The following is a 26035-nucleotide window of genomic DNA, read 5'->3' on the forward strand; positions in this document are numbered from 1 at the left end:
ATCAAAGATCGTGTTCGAATAAAACGATTTATTTTGAAAAATTTAACGCTATCCCACAGTTGAAACTATTAATTTAACAAAATTGATCTCTAAGCACAATTCACCAAAATCAATCAATTTGCGGTTTATTATATCAAACAAATTTTAAATCCGTATCAATGTTCCATGTAATAAAAGTTTGGTGGCCCTAAAAAGGGCCGGTTTATAATTCCACCATATCAATCACTTATTTGGAGCTAGTGTATTTAGTCACAGCTTTGGTACCTTCACTTACAGCGTGTTTTGCAAGTTCACCAGGTAGTAACAAACGCACTGCAGTTTGAATTTCCCGAGAAGTAATCGTCGAACGTTTGTTGTAATGAGCTAATCTCGATGCTTCCGCGGCAATTCGTTCGAAAACATCGTTGACGAAACTGTTCATAATACTCATAGCTTTACTGGAGATTCCAGTATCCGGATGTACTTGTTTGAGTACTTTGTAGATGTAAATAGCGTAACTTTCCTTCCTCTTACGCTTCTTCTTTTTATCAGATTTACTGATATTCTTCTGAGCTTTACCAGCTTTTTTAACAGCTTTACCACTAGCTTTAGGCGGCATAGTAAATAACTATTTAAAGTTACCGTCAAATACAACAGCACTACACGAAACCAAAACGCTGAATGATGTTTGTGGAATACAGCGTTCCTTATATATAATAAGCCAAGAGTGGGGCTGCGCCAATCGCATTAAAGAGGGGATTACGCTCGAACGTCATTGGTCGGACGAATGCTACAAGTTATTATATATATACGAAACTCTCTATTCCAAACCATTATTCTATTGGCGTTCGTAGTTTGAACTTCTGACGTTTCGCGTAACTTTTAATATCATCAAAATGTCTGGACGAGGCAGTGATAGTAAATCGAAAGGGAAGATTACTATTAAATCGCGATCTCTCCGAGCTGGTTTACAATTTCCTGTTGGTCGTATCCATCGCCTTTTAAGGAAAGGCAACTATGCCGAACGAGTAGGTGCTGGTGCACCCGTATATCTCGCTGCAGTATTAGAATATCTAGCTGCTGAAGTTTTAGAATTGACTGGAAATGCAGCGCGTGATAATAAAAAAACCAGAATAGTACCGAGGCATGTACAACTTGCCATACGTCACGATGAAGAATTAAATAAAGTACTATCTGGTGTAACTATTGCTCAAGGCGGTGTATTGCCGAATATTCAAAGTGTTTTATTACCCAAAAAGACAGAGAAGAAAGCATAATTTATTATGCGATTTTAAACGGCCCTTTTTAGGGCCAAAACAAACTCATATGATTAAGGGTTTTCTTGAATTTCACATCGATAGTAAGATTTGACTTTTTCACTGAAATATTAAATTAACTAATACAGATAATGGATTTCAATTTCAATACGAACAATTTAATACTAAAAATATTTTGCGATGTTCAATAACTAAAATATAACAAAATTATTAATTAATCAATAGTGCGTAATTTTGTCTTAAATATCAATACATTTTTATTTATAAAATGAACAACGGTAATAATAATTTATAAGTCTACAAAGTACAGTTTTGGTTAGAAATGTCATTGGATAGCCAAAATATTATTTTTAAGTTACGATTTTGCATTCATTGGATAATTAATTTATAAGTATTTAAGAATAATATTCCACACCATAACTGTATTCCATAAGCAAGACTCGATCGAATACACTTTTTATAGATGTTTAGTCGACTATTCGAAAAACGATTCGACGAAGATAAATAAAGATGATCTTGATGAACTTTTTTATTCGATTTCCATGGCAAAAAATTAAATCTATTTCGTACAAACGTCATTTGATATTATTCGACAATGGAACTCAGAAATCGTCGACAACTAGATGATATAACTCTTTCTCAGATATATAAGATCTTTTTATAATACAGACTTCAATTTTATCAAGATTCAATCACTGAAAAAGTTCAGAATCAACATCAGATAGTTTTGCTATCTTGTGAACAAGGTACACGAGATTTCCAGGTTGCAGCAAAGATAGAGCGATATCAGAAAAAGTTGGTTGAGTCTAAAAATGCGTAACGATAACATAATAGACGAAAATTGATGCTGGGGAGGTACAACAGAACTCCCACTTCAACAGTGTTTAATTGTGTAATGAAGTCAGTTATTATGTTAAAACAGAGTGGAAATTAGAGATTAGAGTTTAATTTAATTAAATTTTGAAGATACGAGTTTTGATTTGTACAGAAAGATCGTGTACAAGTTTACTCTCCATATTTCAATTTATTCGACCTTCTTGCAAAGATGAATAAGATAATTAGATGAGGATTATCTGTTAAATTCTTTCCAATCCTTAACCATTGAATTGTTGATAATGGAAGCTTTTCGGTGACAAGCATGTTTACTCAATATGGTCATCAATCTCGTTGCAATTTGATGATGTTACTTTTTAATTCGATCTTCCTCCCTAACAAATGATAGTGGTTTTAGTTTATAATTCTCATAAAGATTTGATCTCTGGAGGTGATCGTATATATTAGCACAGCTATCAAATATTTCAATTAATCAAATACAAATTGATCGATCATTCTACAATTTGTATACATGAACCCTATTGTTGAGGATCGATGATTGATTCATAGTTGTCATGTGCAGTCTAACGAAGGTATTAATTTGGTAGTGATTGTAGGATTATGTGATGACAGAGTATATAATGCCTGCTTTACTGTTGTCATTATTCTAGAATGTGTAGCATGTGTTCTAATCATCTCCAATGATAAAAGAAAATCTGTTTCATATTAGCTCATTCTAATAAAAACTTTTAAAGTGAGAACGAAAGCTAGGAGCAGTGATTCGCAAACAGTGCACCACACAGCGATATCGTATTTATAAAGTTTCTTGTAGATGAAAATGGACCAATGGAATCGCTCGAAAGGTTCTTGGGCTTCTGCAGCGCTCCTATTGGTAGAGAACGGAGTAACGAGAGACTACATAATGGTAGACTAACCTTTCATCTGGTTATTATTCACCAAGTTATACGTGATATCCAATCTTTTGCGATATTCAAAAATTTGTAGTCATGCCGCCTAAAGCTAGTGGTAAGGCTGTTAAAAAAGCTGGTAAAGCTCAGAAGAACATCAGCAAGTCTGATAAAAAAAAGAAGCGTAAGAGGAAGGAAAGTTACGCTATTTACATTTACAAAGTACTTAAACAAGTACATCCGGATACTGGAATCTCCAGTAAAGCTATGAGCATTATGAACAGTTTCGTCAACGATGTTTTTGAACGAATTGCCGCGGAAGCATCGAGATTAGCTCATTACAACAAACGTTCGACGATTACTTCTCGGGAAATTCAAACTGCAGTGCGTTTGTTGCTACCTGGCGAGCTCGCAAAACACGCTGTTAGCGAAGGTACTAAAGCTGTGACCAAATACACTAGCTCAAAATAAATGATTGATATGGTGGAATTGTAAACCGGCCCTTTTTAGGGCCACCAATAATTTTTTACGTTGAACATATTCTTCTATGGAAATATTCAAATTTTTATTTTCTTATTATTTTCTTCGTGTATAACTATCATCTTCGTAATTTATATCATCTCCATATATTTTTTGTGTATAAAAATTATATGCATATAATTTTTCGAATTCATCTTTTATACCCAACTGTACATTAATAGTTAGGTATGTTCACAAAATATTTGATCTTGATAATTTTGCCAAATCTATCTCAATAAAATGTAATATTTAAATTGATCGAATGACCACCACTCGATTTTTGCAATTTTCTTATCTCTGCTTTTATTTTCTTGTCTAAAAAATATCGACTGGAACAACGTCAGTGCTTACACATGTATCGATAAAAGAATCGAGTTGTTCGACTATCGTCATATTCCGGTATATAGCAATGGTGACTAATTTACTTTTTTACTGCTTGTGGCATACGGTTTCTAACGGCAAAACCGAATAATAAAAATTGCCGAATCATTAATTTTAACATATTCGATTAATGATACTATCATACGGATATATACATATTGTTAAACGTACAGCACTATAGAAGACAGTATATCAATTAAGAAAAAAACAGCTTCGGTATCGTATACACAATCATTAACCATTCAAGAATCTATACACTTGTTTATTATTCTTTTTGATCTTATCTTGCTTTCTCACTTTATGTCGATATAAAATGAATGAAACGTAAAGAGAATACTAAATTATTTTTTCTAACCTTAAAAGTTTTCAATCCAAAAATTAAAAAATATCAAACATTAATTACGATTGAAATAATTTATTTTATTTTAATAAGATATTTTATTGTAAATATAAATACAGTGGATGATGAATATATAATTACATATTATGAAAGTAGTTTGATGAAAAGAAAAAGTGAATTACAACTACAAAATTTAATACATTTATTTCACTTATTCTTGCCACGTACAATGTGCAAAAGAATATATTTTAATTCCTATAATTTGTGATGAAATAAAAACTAAACCAATTTATTAGATATCAACTAAATGTAATAATAGATGTAATGACAAATGTAATTGAATCTTATATTGCATAGGTTAAAATTTAATAACTTATTTAAAAATGTAATTACTAACATCAGAAGAGTTCCAATTCGTTAAAGAAAATGTTGTGGCCCTGAAAAGGGCCGTTTTCCGATCAGAAGATAATTGAAGGATCTACATCTATGGCGGTTTTTAACCTCCAAATCCATAGAGAGTGCGTCCTTGACGCTTCAGAGCGTAAACAACGTCCATGGCTGTCACAGTCTTTCTTTTAGCGTGTTCAGTGTACGTGACTGCATCACGAATAACGTTTTCCAAAAAAACTTTTAACACGCCACGAGTTTCTTCGTAAATCAATCCAGATATACGTTTCACACCACCTCGACGAGCCAAACGACGAATCGCAGGTTTAGTGATACCTTGGATATTATCGCGAAGAACTTTCCTGTGACGCTTCGCACCTCCCTTTCCCAATCCCTTCCCTCCCTTTCCGCGACCAGTCATTATGAAATTTTATTTGAGCAAAAAGATCAGAACAGTACCTCCCGGAACCGTAACAATCGTTAGAATGACTTCGAATAATTGAGTCATCATATTTATACCTAGCAGCAAACCTTTTCCCCCACCAAATACAACGCACCAATCAGAAAATCTAAAGGTGCAGTAATAATGCTTCATCGACTTTCACTCATTCCGGACGGTCAATAACTTGAAAAATATTTCATCAAGTTATTTCTTCTTAGCACAATTGTCATAAATTATTCTTAAAATACTTTTTTTTATAATAATTTAAACAGCAACAAAAATGTTAATAAATGCATTCTGCAACATATTGTTTTTTCATATTATTATAAATCTACTCTTTTTATTATTGCTCAAATATTATTTCTATAATCTACTATTACATCATTATTATATATTATATTATACTATCATTAAGTATAAGTTTGTACTACGGAGAAGTAATAGTGAAATATTTTTTAAGTTATTGACCGTCTGAAGGGAGTGCATGACAATGAAAAATTTTTTACTGCACTTCTAAGCTCTCCAATTGGTGCGTTGCATTTGGGGGGGGGGGGGGAGAGAAGTAGTTGTTATGTATAAATGGGACGACAAAGCATTCGAAGTTAATCCAACGGTTACTACAGTCCCGAAAGGTTGTGTTACGATCTTTTTGCTTGCATTAAGTTCACAATGACCGGTCGTGGTAAGGGAGGAAAGGGATTGGGAAAGGGAGGAGCGAAGCGTCACAGGAAGGTTCTTCGCGATAATATCCAAGGTATTACCAAACCTGCGATTCGTCGTTTGGCTCGTCGAGGTGGTGTGAAACGTATATCTGGATTGATTTACGAAGAAACTCGTGGCGTGTTAAAAGTTTTTCTAGAAAACGTCATTCGTGATGCAGTCACGTATACCGAACACGCTAAGAGAAAGACTGTGACAGCCATGGACGTTGTTTACGCTCTGAAGCGTCAAGGACGCACTCTCTATGGATTTGGTGGTTAAAAACCGCCATAGATGCTTGTCATTTTTTGATTTTAAACACGGCCCTTTTCAGGGCCACAACATTCTTTTTAACGAAATGGAATTTCTCTGATACATTAATAATTACATTAAGTAAATTTTTAAATTTTGACCTATGCGATATAAAATTAAATTATATTTATTATAACATTTTAGTTAAGTACAGTTTTTATTTTATTTCAAATTACAAGTCAATCAAACACATTCTTTTTTGCATCCTACGTGCAATAGTGTTCAATTGAAATTGTATCTATATATATATATAATTATACTTTTGTGATATTTAATTGATATATTCATCTGTTTCATTTATATTTACTTTTTTTATTAGAAAAAGTAAATTATTTCGTGCAAATATAGGATTTCAAGATAGGTATACTGTTCTAGTCGACGTTCTTCTATATTTTGCTGCAGGAAGTAGAATACTTTTTGTTTATTTTATTGAATTTATAACAATCAATTCATTTATCATGGGAAGTAATGATTAGCACGTTTCAGAAGTGAAACATGTTACTATTTGCAAACAAAATCGGAATATGTTTATGTGATTGATTACAGAACGTGTTATTTTTCGAAATCAAAAAATATTTATTATCACTATAAATGAAAACATTATTTTCTGAAACATACCGCTTTTCATGATAATGAAGTCCAAAGTATTAGTCTTCGTAAGACAAATGGAATATGATACTATTTTTCATAATAATGTTGAAAGATGATATGTATATAGGAAATAATAATAACCTAAATAAAAACAAATATTACTATACAAAAAGAACATGTTCAACGTAAAGAATTATTGGTGGCCCTAAAAAGGGCCGGTTTACAATTCCACCATATCAATCATTTATTTTGAGCTAGTGTATTTGGTCACAGCTTTAGTACCCTCGCTAACAGCGTGTTTTGCGAGCTCGCCAGGTAGCAACAAACGCACTGCAGTTTGAATTTCCCGAGAAGTAATCGTCGAACGTTTGTTGTAATGAGCTAATCTCGATGCTTCCGCGGCAATTCGTTCGAAAACATCGTTGACGAAACTGTTCATAATACTCATAGCTTTACTGGAGATTCCAGTATCTGGATGTACTTGTTTAAGTACTTTGTAAATGTAAATAGCGTAACTTTCCTTCCTCTTACGCTTCTTTTTTTTATCAGACTTGCTGATGTTCTTCTGAGCTTTACCAGCTTTTTTAACAGCCTTACCACTAGCTTTAGGCGGCATGACTACAAATTTTTGAATATCGCAAAAGATTGGATATCACGTATAACTTGGTGAATAATAACCAGATGAAAGGTTAGTCTACCATTATGTAGTCTCTCGTTACTCCGTTCTCTACCAATAGGAGCGCTGCAGAAGCCCAAGAACCTTTCGAGCGATTTCATTGGTCCGTTTCCACATATGAGAAACTGTATAAATACGATACGCTCTAACACATCGTTATTTCTGAAACAGAGCCTGTAGTGTTTGTTGGGTTTTTTTTAAATTTGAATTTTTGAAGAAGTGCGATGTCTGGACGTGGAAAAGGTGGTAAAGTAAAGGGAAAAGCGAAATCGCGGTCGAATAGAGCTGGATTACAATTTCCAGTTGGCCGTATCCATCGTCTTTTAAGGAAAGGTAATTATGCCGAACGCGTTGGAGCCGGAGCGCCAGTTTATCTGGCAGCAGTAATGGAATATTTAGCTGCTGAAGTTCTCGAGTTGGCCGGAAATGCTGCTCGTGATAACAAAAAAACAAGAATTATTCCGAGACATTTACAATTGGCGATTCGAAATGACGAAGAATTAAATAAATTGTTGTCTGGAGTGACTATTGCTCAAGGTGGTGTCCTGCCAAATATACAGGCAGTTTTGCTTCCAAAGAAAACGGAAAAGAAAACATAATTAAAAATCTATGAGCTTAAAACGGCCCTTTTGAGGGCCACCAGATGAACTTTTTCTTAAGGAATTATCTTATTTGAATTACGATATTAACGGTTCCTTATAAACATGAGTATATCGTTTAAATACATATGTTATTTTTTTTATTTAGAAATAATTTTTTTCTAGCGAGATATAAAAAATTAAGTTTCATTTTTTATATTCAAATTTATGCAAGTTAAAATAGATTTGTTTTTACATCTGTTTGCGATATGAATATGTAAGTAATTTTTCCTACATCTAACGTTTGGAAATGTACATGAGTTAACCATGACAAAAATGTGGCAACATTGTAATGAAAGAATGTGTAACAGATTCACATAAGGATTTGGCAACAGCGTATGAGACAGTTGTTCATCGCGTAAGTCGCGTTTAACGATGTACGAGTTGATACTACCTTCGTGTTTACTTGTCGATAAGATAGTCAATTTTGAAAAACTTTCATTTCCAAATTTATGATCCTTCAGAAATTATATATTATAAAAATATTTATCAGAAAATTCATAATATCCCATACCATAAATAAATTATTGTACTTTGATACTTAATTTAAATGTATATCCATTAACGAGAAAAAATTAATATCATAACATAGCATAAAATTCAAAGATCAGATGTATGGTTTTATCTATTATTTTGAAAAATTAATGCATGTTATTTACAAGTCTGATAACGAGATGAACTAAATTGAGAGATGTCTATTGCATTTTTTTTACATGTTATCATCAAAAAATAATGAACCATATATTAAGTATTATGTTTATTAAATCATTATGTATTATACTTACATGTATATACGTTGTTCGAACTGTAAATAATATAAATAATATAATATTTTATTATGTATTGGTAATTATCAAGCAACAGAAATTAATTTTATATTAGTTATTTTAATAAGGAAGATATGATTCTCAAAAGAGTTTTACAAGCAGAAGATGGCTTAAAGATTTGACGAATTTTAAGGCTGTTTACCACCTGTTGTTTATAGCGTATGAGACTTTAGCGACGGATATGGACAAAATACGAACTAAAAGTGCAAAAGGGAAATATTATTCCACTATTGCATCTGTCTATATGCTTACCTAGGTTATATCCCTCTGGTGGGTAACACTATAATCAACTCAGCGTATTCCAGAAACTTTTGAATGTTGATTTTAAATCTATAGTACCGCAATATCTATTTATTATATCTACACATTTTATTATCGTTTTAGTAAATCGCATATATCACGAATAAATACATGTTCCTATTAATGTAATTTTCAAATATCCATAATTTCATATATTTCGTAAATTATATTGAATTAATTATATCAGAAACGAAAAGTTCTTAATTTTTAATCGTCACGTAACATAATGTAATTGAAGAACATGGCATATATTTAAATATTTTGCTTATTTCATCTCTAAGTGTATCTTTACTCAGTGCTGTTCTAGTATTTTCCATAATTGCCATATCATTTCGTACATTTCGTACCTATGATTTTAATATAGCACTTGATTTTAAGAATGAAAATTTAATTCATTTACTATTTAAAAAGTTTTGCGATGGCTCCAGAAACTTGTCCGCGATTTAGAAGGAGCTTGATTTGTAGATTGTTGAAAATAAAGTAGGTCGATATCGCTATAAGTTGAAATCCTTTTCAATGATCCACTTACTAAATGCATTATTTAATATGGTAGTTATTTATTAATTGACGATCACTGAATATATTTCTCAAAACTCTACTACTGTCTTGTATAAATACTTAAAATTATTTCATACTCAATGCATGTTAATGAGCTATGCACTTTTTAAACAAATGTACAGACTGATTATTATAAATTATTTTATATATCCGCATATTAATGTAAAGTATCAATTATTCAAGGTTAGTTTTATGGAAAAATAGAGCTGACGTCTTTACTGATCGAAATACGAAAGGTAATTAACTCGAGAACCATTAGAGTTATCGATGTATTTCTTTTATGATGAATGAGCCTATTACGGTGAATAAGCTTTCCTAAAGCCAAATTGCTGGTTAATAATGATCTTGTTATCGTCGAAATGTTTTAGTAACTTTGATATAAATACATCTTTTAAAGACTTTACCTAGCACAGAGAGGAGGATAATGAGCCTATAACTACTCACATTATCTTCGAGATTATTAAACGAATTTGCGAATGGAGATAATCCGAACGATTTTTCATTCATTAAGGAAATAGTTGCGACTGATATAAAATTTAAAAACATAATAAATTTATAAAATAATTTTGAATAAGATATACTTTAACATAAATGTTATTATTTTATCTCCCGTGGCATCATGGTTCTCAAGTGTAATCAAAGAAATAATTAAAGAAATGAAGTCAGGAGAAATAAAATTCCCTCATTAAACTCCTCCATTTTATATTCGAGCTAATTCATAAGATTGTTCACCAAATAGAAGTTGGCAACTTCAGCTTATGTTGGTAACAAATATTTTGCCAATATATATCAAAATACATCAATCTTGTTTATATCCGATATAGTCAGAGCATTATGATGGGTGCAAAAGAGCTAAAATTCTCAAGGAAATACGTGGTCATTGCATGAAATGTACTCATAAAATCAGATATTTTTCTGAATGGTACTAATATTAGTTTGATGGTATCAATCAAATCCGCTTTCCAATGTTTAAAAATACGCTTACGAATTTAGGCCGAAATTAATAATAAAAGCAATTGCTATAATTCCATCGCTAACGCTTTAATCTTTTTCTATAGCAAATAAGCAATAATATAAGATCATCGTTAACCAAATTTTTAAACTTAAATTGCACAATTAATTTTTTTTACGAAAAATCGAAATAATAATTTTAATATATAATCTTCCTTGATAGAATTAAAAAAGGATAACTTTAATTTATCTTTTTTAAAGACTGTCAATACTTTTAATCAACTATTCTGATCAAACCATGTGAAAGAGAAATCGCCAATGATGAATTGCATTATGACATACTGGGATATTGTATTTATCTCCTCGACAATGACTTCGTTTGTTAGACTGTCGTATTTATATCTGACAACTTTGTTTCCCCCACCAAATACCATACACCAATCAGAGTATCTAGCGACTAACAAGAATTCTTCATTATGATTAACACTCCTTTTGTATAGTCAATAAATTGAAAAATATCTTATTGAAGTAAATCATTTTTATGTAATAAAATCATCGAAAATTATTCTAAAATTTACGTTTTCTAATAATTTAAACAGTTACTAAAATTTTTAAAAATGTACATTATGCAACATATCGTTTTCTAGAATATATTCATATCTTTTTGTCATATTACTATAAATTTGTTATTATTATTATTATTTCTAAAATCTATAAACTGATTTGATTAATTAATTGAAGAAATTGGTAACCAAAAATATGTATCTAAATGTATTTCATGTAATTTATTCCGATGAGTTCATAATATTATTATCATTAGTATATATTGATATATTATCTTCTCCATTTCCTTTGATAATTCATTCCATTCTTGTTTTTAATGTTAGAGATCTTCTGTTGTCAAAGAACCATACGATGATATCGTATGGATAAGCCAAAGATTTTTATATGACCATTTATCGGTAATGCATATCGGTTGACCAAATAAACTCGATAGCTTTCTTTAGACCGATACTTTATTATTAATCTAATAATCGCGACACACACATACACTATCAATCGGTTTTGGCTCCTGCTTATCGTAAATAATACACATGACAGATATTTGGAAAACAAGGTATTCTGTATTCACCTTTAGCTACCATGAGTCATTTCTACCTAGAACGAGTCATCTCTCAAGACATTCGTCGCCAGGCGTATTTTGATACTTTTCGCCCACGCAACATAGATTGAATTATACGAAAAAGAATAATAGAATATTGAAATGAATTATAGTATCGAATTTCACAAAAATATAATAGATAAGTTATTTCTGCCTGTTTCACACCGTTTACTGTCGTTTTACTGACAAATTTTTGTCACTCGTTTTTGTTGTTTACTGACAAATTTTTATCACTCGTTTTTGTCGTTTACTGACAAACAGAAAGAAAACATGTAAACGAAGAGAACTTTATAACGTTTCAACGATGATCGTATGGTAAGCAATTTATTAATCGAGATTGTTTTTAACAATAGTGCATACAACCGTCATACCAAAAATAGGTTATCTGAATTTGACATTAAATCTATTCGAGACATTGCTTGTTTTCGATAAAGAAAAAATCTATACTCAGATTACTATACTATCGTGCTATTCATTATACGTGATGTATAAAATCCCATTTTCCCGGAATTACGTTCAGAAATCGAAATCTCTATTATCTCTTATTCACATATCGCTAATCAAAATCGTACCACATCTGATAAAGAGATTTTCCGTAAGTATAGCCCTTCACAGATTCGAAATTTTTCTTGAATTTTAGATAAAATTTTTGTGTAGAAAAAAATAGGTGGACGAATTGATATTGTTCCTCTCTAAAAATAATTTGTGGCCCTGAAAAGGGCCATTTGTGTATTTATATCTGAAATAATTATTTTTTAGCAGTGGCCTTGTTAGTCGTAGCTTTTTTTGGTTTTGGAGTTCTAGTTTTGGCAGCTGGTGCTTTTGCAGTTTTCCTAGTTTTTGATATTGTTTTCGCTTGGGTCGTCTTTTTCGTGGTTTTCTTTTCAGCTGTAGCTGCAGCAGCGGCAGTAGCAGCAGCAGCAGCAGTTTTAACACCAGCTTTGGCAGCAGTTTTAGGAGATGATGCTGCTTTAGGTTTCTTTTGATCTGCAGGTTTCTTTGCAGTTTCAGTCTTCTTCGGCGCTTTAGCTTTCTTGCTATTACTAGCCGGTTTATTTGCTACAGCATTCTTTTTCTCGACAGATTTATCTGTAGCTTTCTTCTCTTTAGGAGATCGTTGAGGTTTGGACTTGGTGGTTCCACTTTTGACAGTTGAAAGTTTAAATGACCCTGATGCACCTTTTCCCTTAGTTTGTACTACAGAACCAGAAGATACTGCAGTTTTTAAATACCGTTTTATAAACGGTGTAACTTTTTCACCATCAACTTTATATGTAGCAACGATATACTTCTTAATAGCTTGTAACGACGAGCCCTTACGATCCTTTAACTCTTTAATGGCAGCAGTAACCATCTCAGAGGTTGGAGGATGTGTGGATTTCGGCCGTTGCGCTTTCGTTTTCGCTTTAGTAGCCTTTTTAGGAGTAGGCTTCACGTTCTCGGTGTTATTTTCAACTGTTGTATTTCCACTATTATTTGTCGTGTCCTCCATTTTAAGTCAAATTAAAAAAGAAATTCGACAACGATAGTACAGCCTGTGATAGTCCGACAGAGTACGACAGAGAATGCTTCGAATATGAAGCTTGCTCCAAAACCGCGGGTATGCGTCTCTAGTTGCGGACCATGAAGAGAGGCTCACCTAGTATGGCGCACAGTCGCTTCGATCAGAAAGACGTAGCAACAATTTTACCTCCGTGTTTCTTTCTTTATTTTTTCGACACTAGTCATTGAAATAATTGATAAAATATATCAAATGAAAGATAAGTTTATAAATTTTCAGATATCTCTTTCCATTTAAACGTATAGGTTACATACTTTCATTTATATGCTCATATTTAGAAGCGTGCTTTCTATTGCAGATTGTTTAACAGCAAATAAAGTCTTAATACAGTCTATTTATTGTAATAATTGTATAATTTTTAATGTCAATAATATCTTGACAGAATAATCTTTCTATTTCAGTTGATATTTTCACCGCATAACCTCTCATCCCCATTAAAAATACGACAATAAAACTGCGTACTAGTACTGCGTAACTTATCATCCACGTCTGTACTTTTATCTATTCTTACTTATAGATATTCATATAAACATTAATGACAATAGTTGTTTTCTACCGAATAGTCTCTAAAAATGAATAATAATCATTTAAAAATTTTCGATGTTGAAAACATCGAATGTAATGTAAGAATATCTTAAGTTAAATATTATATGATGTGTTCATGTATTTTTAACAACGGTAGATTCGCAACGAATCTACTATAAAATTTTGCTTAGAAAAGTTAGAAACGTGAACATTATTACCAACAGGTATTATTAAATAACGCAAGAATAACATTTAACCTACGAAAGCAATCAGTGTTCTTATGCATTGAAAATATTTAATATATCTTATGTGCGCTGATATACTTCATTAATGGAAACAATTTATTCGTAGAGATACCACCTACTTTAACGGAAAAAATATACTATTATTAATAATTTAGAATTTTACATGAAAAAAAAAATATATATATATGACAAAACTAGTAACATGTTAAAATATATAGAACGCATATACATTATAAACAATGAAAATTGTACCGTGCGAAGCATTATAAGAATTTTAATTAAAAATTTACCACTCCAAAATTTATTTTCAAGTATTAAGAGTTTTTAATAATTTTATAATAACAATCTAATTCTTCAAAAATACATTTGCTTATTTCTATAAATTATTTTGTTATAAATTATTGAAGTTTTATAAATACAATTAATCTAAAAATACAATTATCTCCACGTTTTATATTGTACATTTATAATTTAACAATTACGCAAATATGTTATAAAAATATATATTATTATTTAATTGAATTAAAAATATACATATAAATAATAATATAAATATATGTGTAATAAACAATGTAAGATGTCAATATAAGAATAGATGTTATTATTATTTTTTATTACATATTTTACATTATATCTCTGATTATTGCATTATTTGCAGTTAATACACCATCTAGTAGTAATCATATTTACAAACAGTTTCTCCCGCGTAGAAAGTCGAACCATCTCTTTCGATTTCTCCCACTACCAAACCTTTATCCAATCGATGATCAGTACGGACATTCTACAGTATATATATATATATGACAGCGGACCGGAGCAGACAAGTTGTTGGTTTGCCATCTCTTAGCTGTGTTCATAGTCTATCTTAAGAAAATGGCTCGTACTAAGCAAACTGCGCGAAAATCGACTGGTGGAAAAGCTCCTCGGAAGCAATTAGCTACCAAGGCAGCTCGAAAGAGTGCGCCTGCAACTGGTGGGGTAAAGAAACCTCATCGTTATAGGCCTGGCACTGTTGCTCTTCGTGAAATTCGTCGTTATCAGAAAAGTACTGAATTACTTATCCGAAAATTACCGTTCCAACGTCTCGTACGTGAAATTGCTCAAGATTTCAAAACCGATTTACGTTTCCAAAGTTCAGCTGTGATGGCTCTTCAAGAAGCTAGTGAAGCATACTTGGTTGGATTATTTGAAGATACTAATCTCTGTGCCATTCACGCAAAACGTGTTACTATCATGCCCAAAGATATTCAATTAGCTCGACGAATTAGAGGAGAAAGAGCTTAATTTCATGAGGTTTCAAATACTAAAAATCGGCCCTTTTCAGGGCCAACATTTTATTTACGATAAGCTTACTTTGATTCACATATAATATACATTTATCAATAAGTGTTTAATAAAACTTGGCTTTTTTTTAACAAAATTTAGGAAATTTAAAAATTTGAATCTAATTGTAATAAATTTTTTGCAGATATATTTTCATACACCAATGTGATGTAATAATAAAACATGAAATAAGTGTAAATACCAAAAATACCAGTAATAACAATAGTGACTTTTCTGATAAATATCAGAAAATCAGGTTCGCCAATTGTTAAATGATACAGATGATAATGATGAAGATCTTTAAGGTAAAAATATTTCTAATGAAAGGCTTTGTATAATAAGATATTTACATTGTTTTGAATAGATGCATGGGTATTTGATATATTTTCCAAAAATATGTTATAATTGTAGCACGATAAATTTTGTAATATACTATCACTATTGTGTTAAAAATAACCTTACCATGATACCATTAAACTTCTATATAAACTGTTTAATTCTCAAACATAAATTTGACGATTAATAGCAAGATTATATCAGTTATCAAATTTTATAATAATCTTCAGGCTAAAGTAACATAATAGATTGGTTAATATATAACAGCTTATAATAGTATTCCTGATAAAAACCTTTATCAGAGCTGATCTTATTGATTGTTTCAGGTATACTTTCGAGTTAAGCAAGGATTAGTTCGATTCACATTTTAGCTGTTACAAAAATTCTAACATATTTATTTTAGGTTTGGCTTCAACTTTTGGACGATGCTATGTATTGTTATTTAGTATTTTTGCCAGATTTGAAGATCTATAAGCGTAAGTGTAAAAATTTGAATGCATGATAAACGCATATGTGAATAAACTAAAAGCAAATATGGCAGATATAATACATTTAAATACTATTCCTCATATAATAAATATTTTTAATTAATTATATATTAAAATTCACCAAATCAGTTTATTATTAATATTAAAAAACAAAATATTGCAAAATGTACACTTGTTGAAACTTTATTTGAAGATTATTAGATAGATAATTTTTTACAATTTTATTAAGGAGAAATAATTGAAATATACAAAGAAATAGACTGCATAAAGTGAGTGTTGATCCAAATGTAGAATTCTTGTAAGTTCCTAGGCTCTTCAATTGGTGTGTTGCATTGGGTGGGGGAAAAAGTGGATATAAGTTTATTCTAATTGCCAGGTATAAATAGGACGAATCAAGCATTTGAAGTTATTTCAACGACTATTATGGTCCCGGAAGATTTGGTATGATCTATGTTAAGATTCAGAAAAAGTTTCTTACTCTCCCGGAAGATAACATATGTAATTACATCAGAGTATTAATCAAATTTGATAATTGTGTGTTTGAAAAGTGATACATAATAGAATATTTTAATCAAGGTTATGATATATTCATTTATTCATTTAAAAGTTATTGTCTTGAAAATAAGTGAAAATAAAGAAGAAATCAATATTTTTAAAAATTTTATTACAAAAAAGGGAATGTGATAGGTTGCTACAAAAATTTGTGATGTTTATGGACCATATGTCAGTATACGTGACTTAAATATGATTCAAGCATTTTTGATTTGCACAGTTTCATAAGTGATACACCTCACTTTGGTTGGCCAATGACTGAAAAATTCGATAAAATCACAGAAAAAATGAATAATTTGTCATATTAGAAGTTATGATGTTGCTAAGGAATTAAACATTGACCACAAAACAGTTTTAAATTATTGAAGAAGGTAAAAAAAAACTCAATGTTGGGTACTACATATACGATATAGAATTCAATCGTCATATTTATTACAGCAGCATTTTACTTACATTTAGTTTATTTATTTTTCCCTGGCTTTAAAAAAATTCATTAGTTTTTATTTCTTTGCAATTATAAGAATCAAACAAATTTCTTTGTAAAGTACTATTTTTTACGAACAGCATGTATGTGATGTATGTAATAATTCGATGAAATAGTAATTCAATTTGAAAATTGGAATTAAATGTACATATCATGACATACGATAAAAAATAAATAAATAATAAAAAAATATATATATATTTGAACAATTCTCATTATTAGCGGATCGTGATTCTGTCTTCAGCCAATAGAAGCTTAAGAATCTCTGAGGTAATTCTATTGGTCACTTCCAACATACAAGGAACAGTATAAATACTACACGCTGCTACGCGTTGTTACTTCTAAAATAGAGCTCAATAGTGCTCGTTCCGATTAAGTAAATTTATATTTTTAAAAAGCTTTGATATGTCTGGACGTGGAAAAGGCGGTAAAGTGAAGGGAAAGACGAAGTCACGGTCAAATAGAGCTGGATTACAATTTCCAGTTGGTCGTATCCATCGTCTTTTAAGGAAAGGTAATTATGCAGAACGCGTTGGAGCCGGAGCGCCAGTTTATTTGGCAGCAGTGATGGAATATTTAGCTGCTGAAGTTCTCGAGTTGGCCGGAAATGCTGCTCGTGATAACAAAAAGACAAGAATTATTCCGAGACATTTACAATTGGCAATTCGAAATGACGAAGAATTAAATAAATTATTGTCTGGCGTGACTATTGCTCAGGGCGGTGTCTTGCCAAACATACAAGCTGTTTTGCTTCCAAAGAAGACAGAAAAGAAAACATAATTAAAAATTTGTAAACTAAAACGGCCCTTTTTAGGGCCACCAGATTGGTATTTTCTTAAGGAATTATTTCGTGTGGATTGCGTTAATAATAATTTGTTTTAAATAAAAATATATCTTCTGAATACGTACAAATATTATTTCTTATATTTTAAAATAGTTTATTTTATTTTTAGAAGAATTTTAAAACATTAATAGTATTAAATTGTTTATTATTCAAAATTAAGTACATTAAACTAAAGCAAATTTATTTTAACATTTCTTTAAGATAAATATGCGAATAATTTTTTCTAAGTTGCGTTAGTATCTCACGGAAAATGTACACAAGCAAGCATGAGATGTGGCAACGTTGTAATGAAAGAATGTGTAACAAATCCACGTAAGGATTTGGCAACAGTGTATGAAATGCAGCTGGTCATCGTAAGTTGCATCGAGGACATATAGTCGATACTACCTTCATGTTTATTTGTCGGAAAATTATTATTTCCAAGTTTATAATTATTTAAAAATTATATATTGTACTAAATAGAATGATTAATAAAATGATTATTATTAATTCATAAGGTTTTTTTGTAGAACCTTTATATCAAACATTTTATATCAAACAAATAAAATTATTACTTCTTGTAAAAATAAATGTATAAAGTATATACTCAGTGTTATGTAATACTTGGAATTTATAATATATATACACATATAGAGTATATGTACACTCTTTGCATCTAAACGTCAATTTTTTAATATTATTTTATTAATTTTATCAATCACTAATGCTTTAAAAATATTCCATTTTGATAAAAAAAAAGTTTGTCAAAAATGATATGATCGGGGACGGTCTTTAACACTAGCTAATGTAAATGTTTGGAAAAGTTGCTTATTGAATAACTTCATGCTCTTTTCGAGTTCGTGCGAAAATTTCTTCTAAAATTAAAATATAAAGTTTCTAGACTGAGGATTAATCACTTTGTTGCTGGCCATATCAGAGTTTTCAACTTCCTATTTACCCTCATTATATTCGACGATTTATGAGCCAGTATAGAACTAATCGTAGAATGAGTGTCACTGGTATCGACGAAAACAGCAAGAGTGAGAGCACAGCAAATCTGTACACGTTGGACAGAGAATATTCCATCACGTTTTACCTTGAGCAGCAGACAAGCAGACAAAAAGATCGATATATTGATCTTTTTCCGCATAACCTTGGAATTATTTGCCCAATCATAGTCATTATTGAAGAAATTGTGCGAAAATACAATTTTTACGTATTAAGTACTACATCTTCTTTTTTTTTGTATTTATGTATTTATTTCATTAAAACATAAAACAGAACGATCTGGATAATTTCAATCGCAATGTATAGGGACATATAAGTCGCGTTCATAAAATTTGGGATAACAAATTTATATATGCAAGAAGACATGTGATTGGTCAGATGTAAGCCGCAAGATTTATTCTTGTAAATTTATCACTGCTACGATTTACGTCTTGCAACAGGGGAATAATCGATTCTGATTGGTGAATTTTCTTACGGTTTAGGTATTACGTTTTACGACATGGTAATAAATTCGTTGTTGTGGCCATCCTATTTGGTAAAATAAAAAAATCAAAGATTTGTACAGTTATCTAGTTTTGGCTATAAGTAAACATTTACTCGATATGTGTAAAATTACAGATCAATTGATCCAATAGTTTCTAAGAAAAATATGCACTCAATTTAAAAAATGTTTCAAGAAATATTCATTTAAAGTTTTCCATGTTGTTACAACTAGTACGATTGAAGTTATGATAGATAACGACTAATTTCAATAACTTGAAATAATCAGCTATAACAGAACTATAAAGAAAACCTTCCTCAATTTTCGAAGAAGTCTTGTAAAATATGTTCTCTGCAAAAACATTACTTTTGCTACATCCATTTTCTATTTTGTCAACTGAAGATGTTTGTGCATTCTAGTTGATGATTGCTCATGCATTCGTCATAAAAATACATTGATAGCAAAGAAAATCGAATAAAGTTAAGAATTCCATAGTTGTGTTCTTTGCTTGTACGAAATTTATCATTTCTACTATCTTTCAATTTTTTTTGCTGATGTACTAGCATATTCAGTGTCTAGCTTCGAAACTATATTAATTTCCACAAAACTTTCTATTTTCTGGTACTAACTTACGTGGAAACGCACGTTAAAAAGTATTCTAGTAAAAGGACAAAGAATAAGTCCAAAGGGACTTATTCTAGGGAAAAAAGGACCTAAAGAATGATTATCTACGATGCTGTAGGCTCTAAACCTGTATAATTTTAGCAGTATTATGAATTTCACTTTAATATTTTAGAGATTTATTTTAGAGATTCCAAACTGTAAGAAAAAGAAAAAGAAATTGAATTTTTGAATATACACAGAAGAATATTGTCTTAATACGCCATCTAGTAGTAATCATACATACAACTAGCTTTTACCGCGTAAAAGTCCCCTCTCCTCCCCCCACTGCTGAACTTTTGGCCAATCAACGATCAGGATGAGTACTCCCTTACAGTATATATACACAGCGGATCGCAGTTCGAAATTATTCTGCTATTTCGTTCAATTAGTTATATACGGTCAATATTAAAAAATGGCGCGTACTAAGCAAACGGCGCGGAAATCGACTGGTGGAAAGGCTCCTCGGAAGCAATTGGCTACCAAAGCAGCTCGAAAAAGTGCGCCTGCAACTGGTGGAGTAAAGAAACCTCATCGTTATAGGCCTGGCACTGTTGCTCTTCGTGAAATTCGTCGTTATCAGAAAAGTACTGAATTACTTATCCGTAAATTACCGTTCCAACGTCTCGTACGTGAAATTGCTCAAGATTTCAAAACCGATTTACGTTTCCAAAGTTCAGCTGTGATGGCTCTTCAAGAAGCTAGTGAAGCATACTTGGTTGGATTATTCGAAGATACTAATCTCTGTGCTATTCACGCAAAACGTGTTACTATCATGCCCAAAGATATTCAATTAGCTCGACGAATTAGAGGAGAAAGAGCTTAATTTCATGAGGTTTCAAATACTAAAAATCGGCCCTTTTTAGGGCCAACATTTTATTTATGATAGGCTTACTCTGATTCACATATAAGATTTATTACTAACATAAATATTCCCTTTACAAACTTCCTTGATAACATTTTGAAAATGAGTGAAAATTTGTATCGATTTTAACAAATATAATGAAAAATTTTTTGCAAATGTATTTTCAGATGTATCAAATGAGAGTTCTGATAATATATCTTTCTGATTAAATATCATGAGATTAGAAATGTTTGTTTTTTGCTAAGAAATACAAGCCATATATAACAACTTTATGAATCAAATTCATATTTATAAAATATATATTATGTTTACAATACATAGATAATAACTGATTTAACTATCTGATTTAACATTATAAATAGTAGTCTAAATAAATTATAAATACTAAAAAATAAAACTTCAAGGATTATATTTAGGCGTGAACATGAGAATATTCTGAAAAAGAAACTGTATTAGTTACCTATAACAACAGAACCAATTAATAAATACATAGTAAAAATTAACTAGACATAATTTATCAAATATTGACATAATGTATTATCGAAGAAGTCAGCCTATTGTTGTTTTACTTTATAATATCAAATACTGTCAAGTGATAGTAAAATAAAAACTATTGTAAATTATTAATAAATAGAAATGACACTTGGTCAACTTAAGTTACATAAAAGCCTACTTATATAGCATTATATACGTGCAATGTAAATGTTTAATCCTATAGATTAAATACTTTTATCATGTATAAATCTAAGTTAAAGTTTTTATGCACAATCTGTATAGTTTTCAAAAATTTGATAGTACTAATGCATAAATCATAGGTTATTTAAATCGAAGACTGGTTATTTAACAGAATTATAAATATCTGATAACTTCTGATTCGACTTGTATTATTTTTCTTTTTTAACAAATAAATTTATCAATATCTGTCTTATCCCAAAGATTATTAAAACAAATCCTATATCACTAAATAACACAATCTTTCAATTAGATTATCATATATTTATAATATTACCATGTTAGAAAAAGAAGAATATTCATTTTTTTAACCAATAAGAAGCGATGTAAGTTTATAGCTCATGATTGGTATATTTAACCAAGACTATGATTGGTGTGTTTTTGCAAGAAGAAAATGTATACGGAATAGTTTTTTTCAGGAGCATCAATAAAATCTTCCATAAAATATCGTTTTGCAACTTTACAAAATGCATTTTTTTTTCATCTAATGTTAAGTATAGTAGAAAAAAATGCTATTCTATTGAGTATATTAATATTAACGTTTGCATGTAAATTCACGTTTTTTAATATATTTTTATATTCACATAGTTACTTTAGTTTTGTTACAAAAGCAAAAGTTTAGTTATTTTAAGTTTTGCTACATATTCTGCAGGGTATTTTCGTTGTTCAATGTTTTTCTTCGATTTGATATAGAGCGTCAATTAATCTTCATGTATGATTGACAGCTTTCGCAATTAAGTTATCATTTATGAATGTTTTTTCTTTGTATAATTCTAATGATATATTTGACGAAATTCTGATTTATTTAAAGCTCTTTGATTTACCTATTTACTAGATTTAAAATATATAAGCAAATAACCAAATTTATTTATTGTAATAATCAATAATAAACATATACATGATTAAACTAAAAGCAAATAGATAATATATCGGATATAATAAATAGTTTTAAATGCATATTCTTCATATAATTAATATTTTTATAAAATTTATTAAATTAGTTTGTAGATTTATAATAATATTAAAAAACGAAATATTGCAGGATGTACATTTATTGAAATTTTATTTGATTTAGATTATTGGATAGATAATTTTTTACGATTTTATTAAGGAGAAATAACTTGGTGAAATATTTTTTCAAAAAAACAAACTGCACGAAGGGAATGTTAATACCAATGTAAAATTCTAGTTACGTCCCTAGGCTCTCCGATTGGTGCGTTGCGTTTGGTGGGGGAAAAGATTAGTTCTAAAGTATAAATACAACGCCTCAAGTATTGGTGGTCATTCCTAAGACTATTGTGATAGTTGGAAGTTCTCTTGTGATTTGTTTTGATTATATAAAGTTTCACAATGACTGGTCGAGGAAAAGGAGGAAAAGGATTGGGAAAGGGAGGTGCGAAGCGTCACAGGAAAGTTCTTCGCGATAATATCCAAGGTATCACTAAACCTGCGATTCGTCGTTTGGCTCGTCGAGGTGGTGTGAAACGTATATCTGGATTGATTTACGAAGAAACTCGTGGCGTATTAAAAGTTTTTCTGGAAAACGTTATTCGTGATGCAGTCACGTATACCGAACACGCTAAGAGAAAGACTGTGACAGCCATGGACGTTGTTTACGCTCTGAAGCGTCAAGGACGCACTCTCTATGGATTTGGAGGTTAAAAACTGCCATAGGTGTAGATCCTTCAATTGTCTTCTGATCATAAAAACGGCCCTTTTCAGGGCCACAACATTTTCTTTGACGAATTGGAACTTTGATACATTACACATGCTATTAGTATATTTGTTTAGTATACTTCATATTTACTTTATTGTCTATCTTAAAAATTTAATTATCTTTACTATAAAGGCACATTAATTATATTTGCTTTAATTAATATGTATAGTATTTATTCATGCCCTTTTTGTCTTCATTGTATATATATATATAAAAAGTTATTTTTTCATTATAGAAAATGAAATACTTTGAATATATAGATATAATTTCTTAAGGAATTACTGCAGGAACAACTTTGTTAAATTAAGATAAACTGATTTAATTTTCATAATTCATTTTCTGCCGATAGAAAGCTACTTAGAAATAATTTAAGAAAACAAAAATAAATGGAGAAAGAGATGTAAGATTTATTGTACTTATTTTATAAAGGGTATTTAAAAAATATAGAAATCAACAATTTTTATTAGGGGAAATTGATATTTTTAGTTTAACAAAAAGTGTAAAAAATATCAATATGAATTCAACAAACATTTGCAATATATCTTTCCTTTGATATTTTATCAAGTTAAGATGCATTAAAGTTTAGTAAACTGCGTAATTGCTATTATAACGTCAAATAATCGTATGATTGTCGAAAGACAGTACACTTCATATAATTACAATTTCAAAAATAACAATTGAATGAATGATTCATTTGATTATCAGATTTACAAGAAAATTTAGTGCATATAACAGGGATTAAATAATTTGTTAAATTGCAAGCCATGATTCCATGAAATACAAATGCAAAAATATGTTTATAAATGCTTGTTGAATTCGTATTTATAATCTTTACATTTGATATTTTCTAAACATTGATTTTTATTAAATAAACATCACGATATTAGTTTCTTGATAGCAGTATCACTATAAAATATTGCATTATTATCATATGAAATATGCAATACATCTTCATAAAATTAAACTTTCGAAAATTTATTCACGAGAACCAAATACATTATTAATATATGGTCATACTGTTTGAAACGAGATATAATATATATACCAAGTTGTAATGATATGTAGTTATAGAGGAAACGTAATTAAAAATGAAGATATTTTCAAACAAGAACATGTTTAACGTAAAAAATTATTGGTGGCCCTAAAAAGGGCCGGTTTACAATTCCACCATATTAATCATTTATTTTGAGCTAGTATATTTGGTCACAGCTTTAGTACCCTCGCTAACAGCGTGTTTTGCGAGTTCACCAGGTAGCAATAAACGTACTGCAGTTTGAATTTCCCGAGAAGTGATGGTCGAACGTTTATTGTAATGAGCTAATCTCGATGCTTCCGCGGCAATTCGTTCAAAAACATCGTTGACGAAACTGTTCATAATGCTCATAGCTTTACTGGAGATTCCAGTATCCGGATGTACTTGTTTGAGTACTTTGTAGATGTAAATAGCGTAACTTTCCTTCCTCTTACGCTTCTTCTTTTTATCAGATTTACTGATATTCTTTTGAGCTTTACCAGCTTTTTTAACAGCCTTACCACTAGCTTTAGGCGGCATAATGAGAACAGACCTTTACTAATCGCAAGATTCGATATCACGTACGATACGATAGCTCGTACAGTTTAGTGAATAATAACCCATCGCAGGGTTTATTTCCTACTATGTAGTCTATAGTAATTCCGCCCTCTGCCAATAGGAGCGCTGTAGCAGCCCAAGAACCTTTCCAGCAATTCTATTGGTTCGTGCCGAAGTATGAAAAACTATATAAATGAAATATGGCGGTTACTCATCCTTATTTCTCAAACAAAACTTAAAGCTTTGTTACGGTTTTATTAGTTTATATTTTCGAAAAGTTACAATGTCTGGACGTGGGAAAGGTGGTAAAGTAAAGGGGAAGGCAAAGTCACGGTCAAATAGAGCAGGATTACAATTTCCAGTTGGCCGTATCCATCGGCTTTTAAGGAAAGGTAATTATGCAGAACGCGTTGGAGCCGGAGCGCCAGTTTATTTGGCAGCAGTGATGGAATATTTAGCTGCTGAAGTATTAGAGTTGGCCGGAAATGCTGCTCGTGATAATAAAAAAACTAGAATTATTCCGAGACATTTGCAACTTGCGATCCGAAATGACGAAGAATTAAATAAACTGTTATCTGGCGTAACTATTGCTCAGGGCGGTGTCTTACCGAACATACAGGCTGTTTTGCTTCCAAAGAAAACGGAAAAGAAAACGTAATGAAAAATTTGCAAACTAGAACGGCCCTTTTTAGGGCCACCAAATTTGGTTATTCTTAAGGAATCATTTCGTTTCGATTTCAACGGATATGTAGATAATCCAATATTACAATTTTAAGCGACCTCAAAAATTTGTCTACACAAATATACTTTATCGATTGAATCAATATCTCAATCTAAACGATAATATATTTTATAAATATATTCGAATTTTATTTTTTATATTTATAGATAACTGACCTTTATTG

The 26035-nt window shown here is 30.6% G+C and overlaps 13 protein-coding genes across 13 annotated transcripts; 8 read left to right on the plus strand and 5 right to left on the minus strand.

The window, feature by feature from the left end:
* Window positions 1-177: 177 nt before the first annotated feature.
* On the minus strand, window positions 178-668 carry LOC127064668 (histone H2B-like). Its single transcript, XM_050996069.1, has one exon. It carries the CDS (start codon window positions 596-598, stop codon window positions 227-229), a length of 372 nt encoding a protein of 123 aa, XP_050852026.1. The 5' UTR covers window positions 599-668; the 3' UTR covers window positions 178-226.
* LOC127064667 (histone H2A-like) lies at window positions 666-1300 on the plus strand. The gene has a single exon (XM_050996068.1). It carries the CDS (start codon window positions 876-878, stop codon window positions 1254-1256), a length of 381 nt encoding a protein of 126 aa, XP_050852025.1. The 5' UTR covers window positions 666-875; the 3' UTR covers window positions 1257-1300.
* A 1711-nt stretch (window positions 1301-3011) lies between these two features.
* LOC127064431 (histone H2B-like) lies at window positions 3012-3499 on the plus strand. The gene has a single exon (XM_050995459.1). It carries the CDS (start codon window positions 3077-3079, stop codon window positions 3446-3448), a length of 372 nt encoding a protein of 123 aa, XP_050851416.1. The 5' UTR covers window positions 3012-3076; the 3' UTR covers window positions 3449-3499.
* A 1062-nt stretch (window positions 3500-4561) lies between these two features.
* Window positions 4562-5086, minus strand: LOC127064420 (histone H4). The gene has a single exon (XM_050995451.1). It carries the CDS (start codon window positions 5023-5025, stop codon window positions 4714-4716), a length of 312 nt encoding a protein of 103 aa, XP_050851408.1. The 5' UTR covers window positions 5026-5086; the 3' UTR covers window positions 4562-4713.
* Window positions 5087-5639: 553 nt separating this feature from the next.
* On the plus strand, window positions 5640-6087 carry LOC127064419 (histone H4). Its single transcript, XM_050995450.1, has one exon. The coding sequence runs from the start codon at window positions 5716-5718 to the stop codon at window positions 6025-6027; it is 312 nt and encodes a 103-aa protein (XP_050851407.1). The 5' UTR covers window positions 5640-5715; the 3' UTR covers window positions 6028-6087.
* Window positions 6088-6845: 758 nt separating this feature from the next.
* Window positions 6846-7306, minus strand: LOC127064417 (histone H2B-like). The gene has a single exon (XM_050995448.1). The coding sequence runs from the start codon at window positions 7262-7264 to the stop codon at window positions 6893-6895; it is 372 nt and encodes a 123-aa protein (XP_050851405.1). The 5' UTR covers window positions 7265-7306; the 3' UTR covers window positions 6846-6892.
* Window positions 7307-7476: 170 nt separating this feature from the next.
* Window positions 7477-7984, plus strand: LOC127064412 (histone H2A-like). The gene has a single exon (XM_050995443.1). It carries the CDS (start codon window positions 7549-7551, stop codon window positions 7921-7923), a length of 375 nt encoding a protein of 124 aa, XP_050851400.1. The 5' UTR covers window positions 7477-7548; the 3' UTR covers window positions 7924-7984.
* Window positions 7985-12462: 4478 nt separating this feature from the next.
* On the minus strand, window positions 12463-13348 carry LOC127064408 (late histone H1-like). The gene has a single exon (XM_050995439.1). It carries the CDS (start codon window positions 13250-13252, stop codon window positions 12509-12511), a length of 744 nt encoding a protein of 247 aa, XP_050851396.1. The 5' UTR covers window positions 13253-13348; the 3' UTR covers window positions 12463-12508.
* Window positions 13349-14920: 1572 nt separating this feature from the next.
* On the plus strand, window positions 14921-21120 carry LOC127064790 (uncharacterized). The gene is made up of 4 exons (XM_050996345.1): window positions 14921-15372; window positions 16154-16226; window positions 17699-18018; window positions 20659-21120. The coding sequence occupies exons 1-4, from the start codon at window positions 14965-14967 to the stop codon at window positions 21070-21072; spliced, it is 1215 nt and encodes a 404-aa protein (XP_050852302.1). The 5' UTR covers window positions 14921-14964; the 3' UTR covers window positions 21073-21120.
* LOC127064411 (histone H2A-like) lies at window positions 15613-18096 on the plus strand. Its single transcript, XM_050995442.1, has one exon. The coding sequence runs from the start codon at window positions 17680-17682 to the stop codon at window positions 18052-18054; it is 375 nt and encodes a 124-aa protein (XP_050851399.1). The 5' UTR covers window positions 15613-17679; the 3' UTR covers window positions 18055-18096.
* A 2064-nt stretch (window positions 21121-23184) lies between the features above and the next one.
* On the plus strand, window positions 23185-23682 carry LOC127064421 (histone H4). Its single transcript, XM_050995452.1, has one exon. It carries the CDS (start codon window positions 23194-23196, stop codon window positions 23503-23505), a length of 312 nt encoding a protein of 103 aa, XP_050851409.1. The 5' UTR covers window positions 23185-23193; the 3' UTR covers window positions 23506-23682.
* A 1007-nt stretch (window positions 23683-24689) lies between these two features.
* On the minus strand, window positions 24690-25169 carry LOC127064418 (histone H2B-like). The gene has a single exon (XM_050995449.1). It carries the CDS (start codon window positions 25110-25112, stop codon window positions 24741-24743), a length of 372 nt encoding a protein of 123 aa, XP_050851406.1. The 5' UTR covers window positions 25113-25169; the 3' UTR covers window positions 24690-24740.
* A 196-nt stretch (window positions 25170-25365) lies between these two features.
* Window positions 25366-25842, plus strand: LOC127064414 (histone H2A-like). The gene has a single exon (XM_050995446.1). The coding sequence runs from the start codon at window positions 25414-25416 to the stop codon at window positions 25786-25788; it is 375 nt and encodes a 124-aa protein (XP_050851403.1). The 5' UTR covers window positions 25366-25413; the 3' UTR covers window positions 25789-25842.
* Window positions 25843-26035: the final 193 nt, after the last annotated feature.

The sequence above is a fragment of the Vespula vulgaris genome, chromosome 6 (genome assembly GCF_905475345.1).
Source record: "Vespula vulgaris chromosome 6, iyVesVulg1.1, whole genome shotgun sequence".
Lineage (NCBI taxonomy): Eukaryota > Metazoa > Arthropoda > Insecta > Hymenoptera > Vespidae > Vespula > Vespula vulgaris.

Excerpts from the sequence above, each read along its gene's own strand:
- LOC127064668 (XM_050996069.1), bottom strand. The coding sequence starts at position 598 with ATGCCGCCTAAAGCTAGTGGTAAAGCTGTTAAAAAAGCTGGTAAAGCT.
- LOC127064667 (XM_050996068.1), top strand. The coding sequence starts at position 876 with ATGTCTGGACGAGGCAGTGATAGTAAATCGAAAGGGAAGATTACTATT.
- LOC127064431 (XM_050995459.1), top strand. The coding sequence starts at position 3,077 with ATGCCGCCTAAAGCTAGTGGTAAGGCTGTTAAAAAAGCTGGTAAAGCT.
- LOC127064420 (XM_050995451.1), bottom strand. The coding sequence starts at position 5,025 with ATGACTGGTCGCGGAAAGGGAGGGAAGGGATTGGGAAAGGGAGGTGCG.
- LOC127064419 (XM_050995450.1), top strand. The coding sequence starts at position 5,716 with ATGACCGGTCGTGGTAAGGGAGGAAAGGGATTGGGAAAGGGAGGAGCG.
- LOC127064417 (XM_050995448.1), bottom strand. The coding sequence starts at position 7,264 with ATGCCGCCTAAAGCTAGTGGTAAGGCTGTTAAAAAAGCTGGTAAAGCT.
- LOC127064412 (XM_050995443.1), top strand. The coding sequence starts at position 7,549 with ATGTCTGGACGTGGAAAAGGTGGTAAAGTAAAGGGAAAAGCGAAATCG.
- LOC127064408 (XM_050995439.1), bottom strand. The coding sequence starts at position 13,252 with ATGGAGGACACGACAAATAATAGTGGAAATACAACAGTTGAAAATAAC.
- LOC127064790 (XM_050996345.1), top strand. The coding sequence starts at position 14,965 with ATGGCTCGTACTAAGCAAACTGCGCGAAAATCGACTGGTGGAAAAGCT. Across the intron at positions 15,373-16,153 it reads GAATTAGAGGAGAAAGAGCT|GTTTGGCTTCAACTTTTGGA; the intron begins TAATTTCATGAG and ends TATTTATTTTAG. Across the intron at positions 16,227-17,698 it reads AGATTTGAAGATCTATAAGC|GCGGTAAAGTGAAGGGAAAG; the intron begins GTAAGTGTAAAA and ends GACGTGGAAAAG.
- LOC127064411 (XM_050995442.1), top strand. The coding sequence starts at position 17,680 with ATGTCTGGACGTGGAAAAGGCGGTAAAGTGAAGGGAAAGACGAAGTCA.
- LOC127064421 (XM_050995452.1), top strand. The coding sequence starts at position 23,194 with ATGACTGGTCGAGGAAAAGGAGGAAAAGGATTGGGAAAGGGAGGTGCG.
- LOC127064418 (XM_050995449.1), bottom strand. The coding sequence starts at position 25,112 with ATGCCGCCTAAAGCTAGTGGTAAGGCTGTTAAAAAAGCTGGTAAAGCT.
- LOC127064414 (XM_050995446.1), top strand. The coding sequence starts at position 25,414 with ATGTCTGGACGTGGGAAAGGTGGTAAAGTAAAGGGGAAGGCAAAGTCA.